This window comes from Trachurus trachurus (assembly GCF_905171665.1).
Source record: "Trachurus trachurus genome assembly, chromosome: 8".
In the NCBI taxonomy this organism is placed as follows: domain Eukaryota; kingdom Metazoa; phylum Chordata; class Actinopteri; order Carangiformes; family Carangidae; genus Trachurus; species Trachurus trachurus.
In genome coordinates this window covers 30,508,616-30,521,233 of record NC_139905.1, presented here as the reverse complement: position 1 = coordinate 30,521,233, position 12,618 = coordinate 30,508,616, and the positions used below count along the sequence as shown (strand labels likewise).

Genomic DNA, 12,618 nt, shown 5'->3' with positions numbered 1-12,618 from the left:
AGTATCGATGATTAACACACAAGTAATTTGTGTAGTGAAATGCACTATGTATTTAAAGTTGTGCTGTGCAGTGGTAACAAAAAAAGGAATTATGCAACACCTTTTATCATTATTGCACCTCTTCATTATTGTGCTGAGCTAGGGTTAACAACTGTGTACCAGTCATTCCATTCATTTGAAAAGTGACCTTCTTCTATTACTATTACATCCTATTGTGTGGTCTTTAATTGTGAGATCATTATTTCTTAATTTCACCTTCAGATTGTTTTCCCCTGACACCCTGTCCTCCTATACTCAAGCAGTACCTGCAATGCAAATCTGCACTCAGATTGTCAATGTGCTGCACTGCACTTTGCACTGTTCTTTGTGCTCTCAGACTCAGCGTTCAAAACTCCTGTTGTCAGATGTCCTACAGTCCCATGCAGCAGCACATGCAAGCAGCAGGGGCTGGCTCAATTTGCGGCATCGGCACCTGGCTGCGGCATCTCTGGTGGCAACCACAGATGCCGCAGCCAGGTGCCGCGACGAGTCGCTACATGCCGGGAGGTGCCAGTGAATGTGCCGCTACATGCCGAGAGATGCCGGGGCTTGCCGGTGCATGCCGAGAGGTGCCAGTGCTTGTGCCGTTACATGCCGAGAGATGCCGGTACATGCCGGGAGGTGCCAGTGCTTGTGCCGCTACATGCCGAGAGATGCCGGTGCTTGCCGGTACATGCCGGGAGGTGCCAGTGCTTGTGCCGCTACATGCCGAGAGATGCCGGTGCTTGCCGGTACATGCCGAGAGGTGCCAGTGCTTGCGCCGCTGTTGGGAGAGATACCGCGACAGTTGCCGGCAACTTGCCGCGGCAATTGCCGGCAACTGTCGGCAACTGTCGTGGCAACTTGCCAGGCAACTGCCGGCAACTGTCGGCAACTGTCGTGGCAACTTGCCGGGCAACTGCCGGTATGGATGTCAGACTACAATCAGAGCTACAATCCATAGCAATACATCCGGTATCTCACTCAAACAGCGACAGACCTACCGTGTTGGCAGATGCCGGGCACTGAAAGTAAAGTAGGCTAATACAAATCTCTTCTCTGACGGCATGTGCAATAGGCCTCCGTGGATTAGTGGTCAGTGTCATATGCCCCATAATTCGCTGTTACCGAGTTCGATCCCCGTCTCGGAATAGATCGACTTTTGAAATAATTATCATTTTAATCTTATAGTTATATTCCAAGTTTGTGCTGCTAGCCCTGTCATCTGCCGTGGCAGATGCCGACATCTGCCGACATCTGCCCCGCCGCCATCTCGCCCAAACACAAACAGCGACAATTGGCAGATGCACTAAAAGTAGCCTGAATTAGAACTGATACACATCTCATCCACAACCATATGGTTGATGCATGGTGTAATGGTTAGTGTCGCTGTTTGTGATGCGCTGGTTTTTGAGAGTGTTTAGGTTTTTGAAAAAAATATTTAGGCTACTATTAGCCTATTTATATTCCAAGATTGTGCCGTTAAATATAGGCCTATTTATTTATTTATTTATTTTTGAGCACATAGCCTACCCCTCCAAAGGTCTCTGTACGTGCCTGTGCCTGTGTAGCTTACTGTTGTGATTATCAGTGCCAGAGATGACAGATGACGCTGTTTGGGACAAAACAAGCCCTATTTAGCCTATCTTTACAACAGGAAATGACAATATCCTTTAAAAATTTTTTTACTTGATTATTTGTTGTTATATACTTTCCTCCTTTTCTCTCATTTTATTTTATTTTATTTATTTTTGTTATTGTTGAAGCAGATGTCAGGGGTAGCGACACAAACTTGGAATCTAAATATTATATTAATATATTTATAAAAAAAAAAAAAAAAACACTTCCACGGTGGGAACCGAACACGGGGCCTCTGAACGATAGACGGCGACACTAACCATTACGCCAAGTCTCTGGGATGTCAATTATAGTGAGATTTGTATGAGTGGAGAGCATGGATGTATTATATTGGTGGAGAGTCCTATTATCCTACTCAAGGTGCCGGAATTTGCCGTGGTAACTGTCGCTGTTTGGGTGAGATGCCCGGCAGATGGCGGCCAGGGGTAGCGCCACACCATAAATAGGCCGGTATAAGATTCAAATAATAAAACTTTCCTATATCATCTGTTGATCATGATTCATGAGGAAGGGATCTAACACGAACCTCCGCATTGCATACAACTATTAACGTTACACCACGCGTCTTTGATGAGAGTACAGGAGAGATTTGTATTAGTTTATTTTCAGTGCCGGCAGGCAGTTGCCGCGACAGTTGCCGTTAGTTTCCGGCAGATGCCGCGGCCAGTTGCCGCGACAGTTGCCGTTAGTTTCCGGCAGATGCCGCGGCCAGTTGCCGCGACAGTTGCCGGTGTTATGCCGAGAAGTGCCTGCTTGCCGAGATCTGCATGCACAACAAATGTGGACCTGGATCATTCATTCATTACGGGGACGGGGATGCAGTATTCGGCACAGCAGTTTTTGGACCTGCCGAGATTTGCATCCCCTGGCTGTTTTAGCCAAATACACTACTTGCTACATGTATGAAATGCATGTTCGTATGTATAAACACCTAAACCGTATTGTGCGTAACCCCAGCAGAGCAGGCACTTCTCGGCATGTGTTGAAAAGTGCCTGCTTGCCGAGATCTGCATGGGGGATGCAAATCTCGGCAGGTCCAATAAACAGCTGTGCCGAAAACTGCATCCCCGTCCCCGTAATGAATGATCCAGTTCCACGTTTGTTGTGCGGCATGCAGATCTCGGCAAGCAGGCATTTCTCGGCATAACACCGGCAGTTTCCGGCAGATGCCGCGGCCAGTTGCCGGCAGATGCTGGGCGCTTGTCGCGGCATTTCCCCCAGCGGCGCAAGCCCCGGCATCTCTTGGAATGTACCGGCACAAGCACTGGCACCTCTCGGCATGCACCAGCAAGCACCGGCATCTCTCGGCATGTACCGGCACAAGCACTGGCACCTCTCGGCATGTACCGGCAAGTACCGGCATCTCTCGGCATGTAACGGCACAAGCACTGGCACCTCTCGGCATGCACCGGCAAGCCCCGGCATCTCTCGGCATGTAGCGGCACATGCACTGGCACCTCCCGGCATGTAGCGACTCGTCGCGGCACCTGGCTGCGGCATCTGTGGTTGCCACCAGAGATGCCGCAGCCAGGTGCCGATGCCGCAAATTGAGCTTGCTGTCTCTCCATGCAAGGCAAGGTCAGCTAATAGGCAGGGCTGAACTCTGGTGGAGTATGGATAGCCTATAAAGACAAACAGCAGCATCTGCTGGATGACTGCAAGAAATGCTGAACTTTCCACTAAGGTATATTTGAAATAGGCTATGGGCTACAGTATGTGCAATGTATTACTATTCATATATTAGAAGATATTGTTGGTTCTGTCAAATCCATACTTTTATATTTGTACATTGTGGCATATTTAAGTAATTTATTAGGGCCGCGGGCCATCGCACCGGGCACTGGCCCCTACAGCTATGAAATAGCCAATAGCCCTGTTGTACTTAATTGACTTCTCTCTCAAAGCTCTGTGCTTATTATGGGCTGCTTTTTTCTTTAAAAAAAAACAAACTTTTATACCATTGCTTCAGGCCCCTTAGTTCAACCACACACACTAACACATACAGGTAGCTTCATGTGATTACAGTTACAGACACACATACACATCAAAACACACAGGTAACGTACATATGCGCGCGTATGCACGTACTCCTCTCCCACACACACACACACACACACAGGTAACTTCATGTGATAAAAGTTAGAGATACACGCACACGCACACGCGCACACACACACACACACACGCACGCACACACACACACACACACACACACACACACACACACACACACACACAGGTAACCTAATGTGGTTACAGCTCCTCCATATCAGTGCTTATAGAAAGATGATCATGCGTCTGTCTGATCGGCTCTGTCTTGACCTTAAGGTCGTGGGTTTGATTCCCATGTTGACAGAGATGGCAAAACTGGCCATAGCTCCCGTGGCCCTCTCAACATTTCCCAGAGGAAATTTTCTAGTTTAATATTATTAGATATGATATGTTATGTATGTATGTATTTTTCCGTCATCACCATCTTTTTGACAAAATTTTACCATTCATCGACTGTGATCCTTAAAAGAGGCAGATTCTCTCATTCCTCTATAAACACAAGTGAGACTAATATGTCACTCTGCATATTGTGTTTACCATATCCCCATCCTCCTGTTCAGAGCTGAGAAGAACCTTTTCTTCTGTGGCTGTTCTCCTTGTTCTTAAAGACACCAAAGAAGTACTGTATCATCATATCAGCTGCACATGAACAAAAGGAAGTGGTGAGAACTCAGGTTCTTATGATCACAACAAATAATTATTGAATTGGATTAGGTATCCCAACACCTACACCAGCAGTACCTGCATTGTAGGCTATTAAACCTGTTGCAAAGCAGCAGTGTGTCTGATTTTTTGTTGTATGACATCAACAAACAACAATAAATAAAGTTAAATGAAAAATAAAATAAAAATCTAAATGAATAAAGTAGAGAATTAAATTACTAATTTGGATGTCAGCTGCTTGCCTCCTTGTGACCCTGCACAGATAGGCTATTGCTGGATGGATGGATGGATGGATGGATGGATGGATGGATGGATGGATGGATGGATGGATAATATTATATTTTGTCCACAGAAAAGTTAGTGAAATGTATTTTTTAAATGATCTGGCTACATTTAATCCATCCCCCCTAGTTTCTGTACTTAGCCTATGTTATATTCTTCTGGATGGAACAGTAGCCTAATTAATTTAGAATTTCTTCATGGGAAAACAATAGGGCACGAAATTGTATCTTTATTTTACATCTTCTTATTTTAGAAGCTTTCAACCCTGAAATGCAAACTGTCTGAGAGAAAAGTAGGCCTATTAACAAGTGCCATGGTAATGTTGAATTGCTTAAACGACTGACAAATCAGGACCATTATAATCTACAATGCTTAGAGGCCTAATTGGATATTTGAATATCTGAATTTGAGAATGAGCCCCGTTTACTGTCATTGTTTCTTGGGCTTATTAATCGTATTGTCCATACAGTTTGTTTGCTTCCATGTGTGATCTTTGAATAAAAAAAAGCTATAGAAGATAGAGTGATTGAAGACGGACGGACCTTGTCGCGTGGGCGGGACTTCCCATACGCTGACCAACAGCTACAGAGGACACTGGATGTGCTTTGAAAGGTCGCTCCTGGTAAGCTCATCGTTCCCGGCAATATTGACCAATGAAATTAATGAAAGTTCATTTAGTCCCGCCTTTATATACCCTACGACCAATCAAAAACCTCGTGGTTTAGTAAAACGCTTTCCGATAGGCTAGAAGGACGAGTGTGACGTGAGGGAGGGCCAATCGTGAACGGAGGAGGGTTCTCTTTGGCCAATGGCCGCTTAGGACGTAGACGCTGATCTTATAAATGACAAGGTGAACCAGCGCTTCATCCTACATTCATTGACTGCCGCTGTGTGCAAGACCAGCTAACCCCGGACCCTCCGAAAACCGAAATAAACCGGTAATATTTACGTTTATTTCTCTTCTACGCTTTCATCCACCAGCATTGGATAGGTTTTGAAGTCATGTGTCTTTCTCTTGACGCACTGTCTGCAGACGCTCGACTGTCATTGCTAACATAGCTAGCAAGCCTAGTCGGCCATTCAATGACTTGGTTCTTGGGAATTACTTAAGAACTGACTGACGTGCGTTGCTCTCGGTGTATCTGCGCGACATTTCACGGTAGTAGCGGTTGAAAGGTGAGACTTGTCCAGCCGCTGTGGTCGTGGAGCTAACGCTAGCAACGGGTCATGCATCGGACACAGCGCGGCCAGTGCTCCGGTTGACAGGCAGCCGCTCGTAAAATGTCTGACAGTCCGCCGGGCCTACCCGTGCACTGAATGAGTCTGCTGCCGCTGCAAGGACGTCACTGACGGATACATGCGTTGCCATGTCGCACCATGTCACTATACTACAGCCCACCGACGGGTTATTTCAGTGGGGACTGCACTGTGCCTGCTTTCCAGGGCCCATGTGACCGTCTGTGGTTCATTTTTGACCTTCACAGCTGCGGGGTGGTTAGCTTAGCAACGTAGCTTAGCTCCGGCGCCCCCTCTTATATCACGACAAGGAACCAAACCCGGGTCTGAACAGGTTACACGAGCATGCTCGCTAACATTGCTTCTACGTTTTAGTGGGTTGGTGATTTTTTCCCACTAGGTACTCTTATTCACAGAGCACCGCGCCGTGGAGTAAGCGGGACTTTGAAGCAGAAGTGTCCTCCGTGTTTTAGCTAATGGCGTCTCCAAGTGGGAGTGATTATTACTGCCGTTCATTCAGCAGCTTGTGTGTGTGGACGTTCAGTGGTTTTCCCGGAGATGATCCTTCCAGCAGTCGGTGTAATTGCATTAGCCTCTTCGGGTGGACTGGCTTGGGGAAACGGATTAGAGTATGTTACTTGTTGCTAGACCTCACCGTATACTCCACAGTCCCCTACCTGACAGTTAATGAAAACGTACACATTGTGCACTTTGACCATGAACTGAACTTTAAGCAACCACTCGCTGCAGTGAGTGTACCATAGCAGCAAATCTTAATGTCAGTGGAGAGGACACTATGGCACAAGCTGCAGCCTTCACCCTTGAGTCCTCTGCTCTGTTCATACACTGACTAAACCTATGGTACATAATGGGCTGAAAAGTTGCCAGAGTTATAACCAAGAAGGCACTATGTCCTTTTTAAGTGGATGCATGTTGCACACACGAATCTTAAAGAAATCTAGATGTTCCCTAAAGTAAATGTTTGCAATAATAGCACTGAAATACATTGTGTACTCTGTTGATCCAGTGTCACAGGTTCACCTTGGCCACTAGATGTCCAACTTTCTGTTGCTCATAACCTCTTTCCACCTGTCTCTTAGATATATAAGTGTCACTGACATAAGTTCCAGGTTTGATTCCTGTGAACATGTGTTCTCTAACCAGGGCACTGAATATGCTGTTTTGATGAATTGAAGGCACTATTATGAAAACAGACTAAAGTTCCATGTTTCCCTTCTCTACAGGTTCCAGCCATGTATGCCTGCGCCAAATTCGTCACTTCTCCAGCTGTGGTACGTCAGCTTTCATCATTTGAATCGGATGATTTTTTAAGACATGTTTATAAGTGAAGTTTCTAGCACTGAAAATAGGATGTCAAGGACACTCTAGTTTCAATTGTTGCAGGTGCCAATGGACAGCAGCCACTTGGGTTTATGCTCTTTGGTGGCATTTAGCTTGCAGACCCTGCAGCATGTTGGGCATCTCAGCCATGGAGGTGTTGTGAAGGATAATGTTCCATATTTACATCTGACACACCAGTCACCAGACTCCCTGTTTTCCACAATGTAGTTCTAGTGGTTGGTGGCTACATCAGTAGGACAGATATGCAACTCAAAATTGGCCTAAATTGATATTCTCCTATGTGGCATTACGTGTATTAAATAATGGTTCAGGAATGGAATCGGTTTATCATAGGTATCTGTATGTTTATAACTAAATCATCATATTCATATAGACTACTTAACATCAGTCCAGGGACAGCAGATTGCCTGTTTACATATGTTAATGTTTTATTAATGTGCATTGTCCCTGATTATCAAACCTTTAAATAATTAAATAAGAAAAATGGCGTACACTATATTGATGACTAATTATCAGGTATGCAAACGTGCCTAGTATTTTTTTGGTGAGCATTTGCAGTTCACTAAAATTATCATGAGCACATCCAATATGTGTAGAGGGGTTATATAAAGAGACATTGTTTCCATTTGAGGAGTGAGAAGCTAAAATGGGTTAAAGGATTTAAGTTAAAGATTTAGTATTAACCAATTCATTTTATTTTTGCCAATGATGTGGCAGAAGTGCAGCAGTGAAATTGTGCTTTGCTGGAATTGTGCAATTTGCTGATCATTTTACTACTTTCTACAAATTGCTTTAAGTAGCTGCAGAGTGCAGACTGTCCTCAGGTCATAGGTAGTAGGAGTAATAGGTTTATGAGTTAGGACGACGGTGTGAACCTACAGTTTAATCCAGTTTCCCAGGGTGCATGTCTGGTTGTAATGAGTGCGCTTGTCTTGTCTGTAGCTGCGTGGGGGGTCCAGAGTCCTTGCCCGGCCAGTCTCAGTCTCCCTCTTCAACAGACCTGAAGCCACAGTGGAGCAGCAGGTGAGTGGTTTCACTTCACTTATCCTCCATTATTCTTTTTAATCTGCTTCCGTTTTCTTCTCGCACCCAGTTAATATAGAAACAGGCAACATCTATCCAGTATTGGTTTAAACACAACTGTTCAATGTCAAAAGTTTAAAGCTCCAACTCTCTGGATTTCAAGGACAGACTCATTCAGCAGCCAAACACACTTTTTGGGAAACTTGTTTTGGTAATCGAGTTGAAGTTTTTATCTCAACCGAATTGCAGAAGATTCCTCAAGAGTTGCACTTGTAGGTTCCTTTACTTTCACCCTCTGTCCAGTCGATCCCCAGCCATCGTGTACTGAGACTTGAAGCATTCGAGACCTGATGTCTCGTCTTGTAAGGTTATTCTGACACAACACATTTGAGTTATTACCTCAATAGTCAAGTTAAGCCCATGACCAATGTGTCTTCTGTGGGTTTATTTTTGAATTTTCTTGCTGTTGGATGGAAATATTTTTGCCCCATTAAAAATGTATTTAGTGATTTTCATAATTCTGTGTGCAACATCCTGCTTGAATCTTTGGTTTGATATTTATGTGGGCCACATTGATTTTGTTTCCTTTACTTCAATCAGGGTTCCTACACATTTGACATTTTTAAAAACACCATACTTCTTCCAGACCCTAATTTCCAGACTCAAATTCAAATAATTTGTGACATTTCAGTAAATAGATGTGTATCATGTAAATAAATTATGCAATTAATCATTTGTTTTCATTATTCTGAATTTGTATGCCATTATGTCACCAAATAATTTCCAGGAGATTGTAGCTAGGTACAAAATAATTAACCCAAATAACATCAGATAAGATCCAGATATAACTATTAAGATAAATACATTTCCATACTATATCCTTTTTCCATACTTTTCCAGACCTGGAAATGTATAAAATCCAATTCCATACTAGCGTACGGATGCTGTTCAATGTTCTGTAAACAGTGGAGTCATTTGATAAATGAAATTTCTGAAACTGTCAGACACTCTTTGCTGGTGTGTTGCCAAGTAAGCTTATACTCTCTCCCTCCTTTTCCAGGCCTTGTTGCCAGTCAGCCAGTCTGTACTCTCCACCCGCTCCTTCCAGACCAGCGCCGTCTCCCGAGACATCGACACTGCCGCTAAGTTCATCGGTGCTGGTGCTGCCACAGTGGGCGTGGCTGGCTCAGGAGCTGGAATCGGAACAGTGTTCGGCAGCCTCATCATCGGCTACGCCAGGTGACTTACTATTGCATTTGCTTATTTAAAACCACCTGTACCAGGCCTGTTTATCTATCATGTGTTTTTAAATCAGTCATTAAATCTTAGTATATGAAGGTATAGACCTGGATGTTACATTGACTAGAGATGTGACAAAATTATTTGAGTGGTTCTCAATATATTTAAAATACTTTAAAGGCAGTTCATAGGTTCAAGGCTACTAAATACCCTTAGGAAAAATTGGTTTGCAGTGAGTCAGCCTCCTTTAACACAAGCATTTACAAATGGCACAGGATGAGAACAGTGCTCAAGGCTAAAAGGAAAACCCCTTCAAACAAGATATGAATAATAATAAAAATAAAAAAAATCAAATGATTAGGAACAAGATAAAAGAAATGTCATAGTCAGAAAAGTGGGAAACCAAGTTGGAAGATAAGGTATGCGAGCTATTGGTAGGAAACAAGATTAGATGAAGCACCTTCTCTGTATTCTCAAACTGCTACTCGCGTTTCTCCTAATAGCAACATGTCAATAATAGAAGTGCTTTCCACTGTGGTTTAAATTATATCAATATTGCGAAAGGTGCATCTGATGTTACATGTGCACTAATGGCCTCTACCGTTAGTGTGTCGCACAAACAGGAAATTTTTCACAGATATGTGAAACGATATAAGTGTTTTACAAATGTAATGACCTGCAACAAATGGCCTGTAAAAGGCCCACTTGATTAGTTTCTCAGCTTGCTCCAGCAGGGCTTAACCATGTGAACATTTAATCAGATATGCTATCAAAACTAAATGTGCACAAACATGATCATGTTCACATGTTGCCAACACAACAATGGCAAAGGCACGATCTCTGGGCTAAAAATCCTGCTACTCCCTCGTCGGTGTTCTGCTCTGGTGTGGACCACTGAGATCCTTAAAGGTGTACAGAAATGGCCGTGTGGTGTGTCCTGTTTGTCGCGCCGAGTTGTCACGAGCTGCAACACGAGTTTACCCGAGTAAGGAAAACAAATTTGATTGGTCGTTATCGAGGGCGGGATATTCAAAGCTTGGGGCGAGCCCGAGCTCCGTGTGTGTGTGTTTCAGACGTTTGAATGACGGATGACGGATCCAATAACAGTGGCTGATGAATCGTGCGCAGGCTGACGTATAAGCCGTGCGCCTGCATTATCCAATGCGGGGGAAAAAAAATACCACACTTTCATCCCGGATTTACTCAAAAATAGAATTTTGCACAAAGTTTGGGCTCCATCGTCTGATAGATGCGTTATTACACTAATTTTATGACCCAGAGAGGGCTCAAATTCAATTTTCCTTTCTGTACACCTTTAACACTCTGAGCAGACTTCAGACCTTCAGAGCTAGAAGTTCCTTGTTTAAACTGTTCATGTAGTGAATACAATATGAAGTTGAACTTGTTTTGGCCACACACCTGTCTGAGCTGCGTAAACTGTGGTAACTGGAGACTTTTCTGTGCACTGCTGCCTAGCTACTGTCTGATAGTGACCCGAATTTGAGGCATTTGGAGAAACTGTAGCATCCATTACCGTGTCCAACCATTAAAATCAATGGTGGGATATTAAAAATGCCCTTAATGATCTTTAATGTAGCACAAATTGCTCACTCCAGACTGTTATTATAGCATCAGTGTCCCATTGACACAATATCAAGAGCAGCTGCAGCAGCATGAAAACCCTCATAAAGGGAGGATTTATTGCAGAACTGTTCTGAATTGTTGTTGCCTCTGTGTCGTCCTCCACAGGAACCCCTCCCTGAAGCAGCAGCTCTTCTCTTATGCCATCCTGGGCTTCGCTCTGTCTGAGGCTATGGGTCTCTTCTGTCTGATGGTGGCGTTCCTCATCCTGTTCGCCATGTAAACCTGGAGACGCATCACCACCTTTCCCTCGCTTTAACCCCATTTCTACCTTTCCCCCTCCTTGCTCCCTTCTCCCTCCCTTCCTTCCACCCGGAGGGGGGTTTCCAGAACGGGAACTCTGAACGAGCTGATAGGCCATTCCAATCAATCAACGGAAGAAATATTAAACATCTGGGGTTAACAATCTCCAATCCTACATTTTTATGTTCCTACACTTATTTTTGTTTTTCTGAAGTTTTATGTCAGACCTCACTTTGGTTGAAATAATCTGTCCAAAATAAATGGTTGGGATAACTAAACAGTCTGCAGTGTTTTATCCATTTTCTCTCTTAGGAGTGTTAATGACATTATACAACCCTCTGCTCAAAGACGGTGTTGGAACAGATTACTGAACCCTCTGATGCAGTAGCAGGATAAAGCCTACCTATAAATGAAAAAATTAAATATTTGTTGTAGCATTTGGTGCCAGTGGGATGGAAAGTTTCTCTTAGGAACCCTCCCTCCCCCAGCATAACCGGACTCGGTGTGGATGGCCAGACAACTGTACTGTCATATTGGTTGTTAAAATAAATAAGTATCACTTATAAAATAACTTTAATAGCGGTGTGAATAGCAGCTATAAAATCCAAGCTGTTGGACACTGATGTATGAATGGGAGATCCTAGAAACACCTCGTGGAGGTACTGGCTGTCTGATGCAGCAGGCACACACAAGATGCAGACAGACTTCATGCCTGCAGCATCACTACACTGTTGGTATGCTCAGACGGAGCTGAAGGTAGAAATAAAGTAGGTTAGACTAGATAGGTTAGAATTCAGTTAAAACAAACTGTGGCAGCTGTTTTTTTGTTTGGGGCTTTTTGCATTCGTTGTGTCCGGGGAAAAAAGGATGAGATGCAGCAAAGGACCTCAGGTCAAAAGAGTCAAACCCAGGCCACTGTATGCACTCTACCAGGTGTGCCATGGAGCTGGATTGTTGTCATGATCATGGCTCCTGGGTGAGACTGAAGGGGTTTGGGACTCTGGATGCTGGAATGCAAAGAAAACCACCAGAAAACTGATCTACTGCAAGTGCACAACTGTCTGAAATCACTCACTAGTCCCCCTTAGAGTAGTGCTGTCCAATGGCATAGTGAGATTTTTATACCTTATATAGTGGACTGTATACCATCATGCATCATGAAAATTAGTAAAGCAATATAATGTACGTATACCGTCATCATGCACTGCACTCTAACAGATA

At 43.9% G+C, this 12,618-nt stretch overlaps 1 protein-coding gene across 1 annotated transcript; it reads left to right on the top strand.

Annotated features, from left to right (window-relative positions):
- Positions 1-5,447: 5,447 nt before the first annotated feature.
- Positions 5,448-11,675, top strand: atp5mc1 (ATP synthase membrane subunit c locus 1). The gene is made up of 5 exons (XM_083977673.1): positions 5,448-5,591; positions 7,134-7,181; positions 8,194-8,274; positions 9,335-9,513; positions 11,263-11,675. Exons 2-5 carry the CDS (start codon positions 7,143-7,145, stop codon positions 11,375-11,377), a joined length of 414 nt encoding a protein of 137 aa, XP_083833799.1. The 5' UTR covers positions 5,448-5,591; positions 7,134-7,142; the 3' UTR covers positions 11,378-11,675.
- Positions 11,676-12,618: the final 943 nt, after the last annotated feature.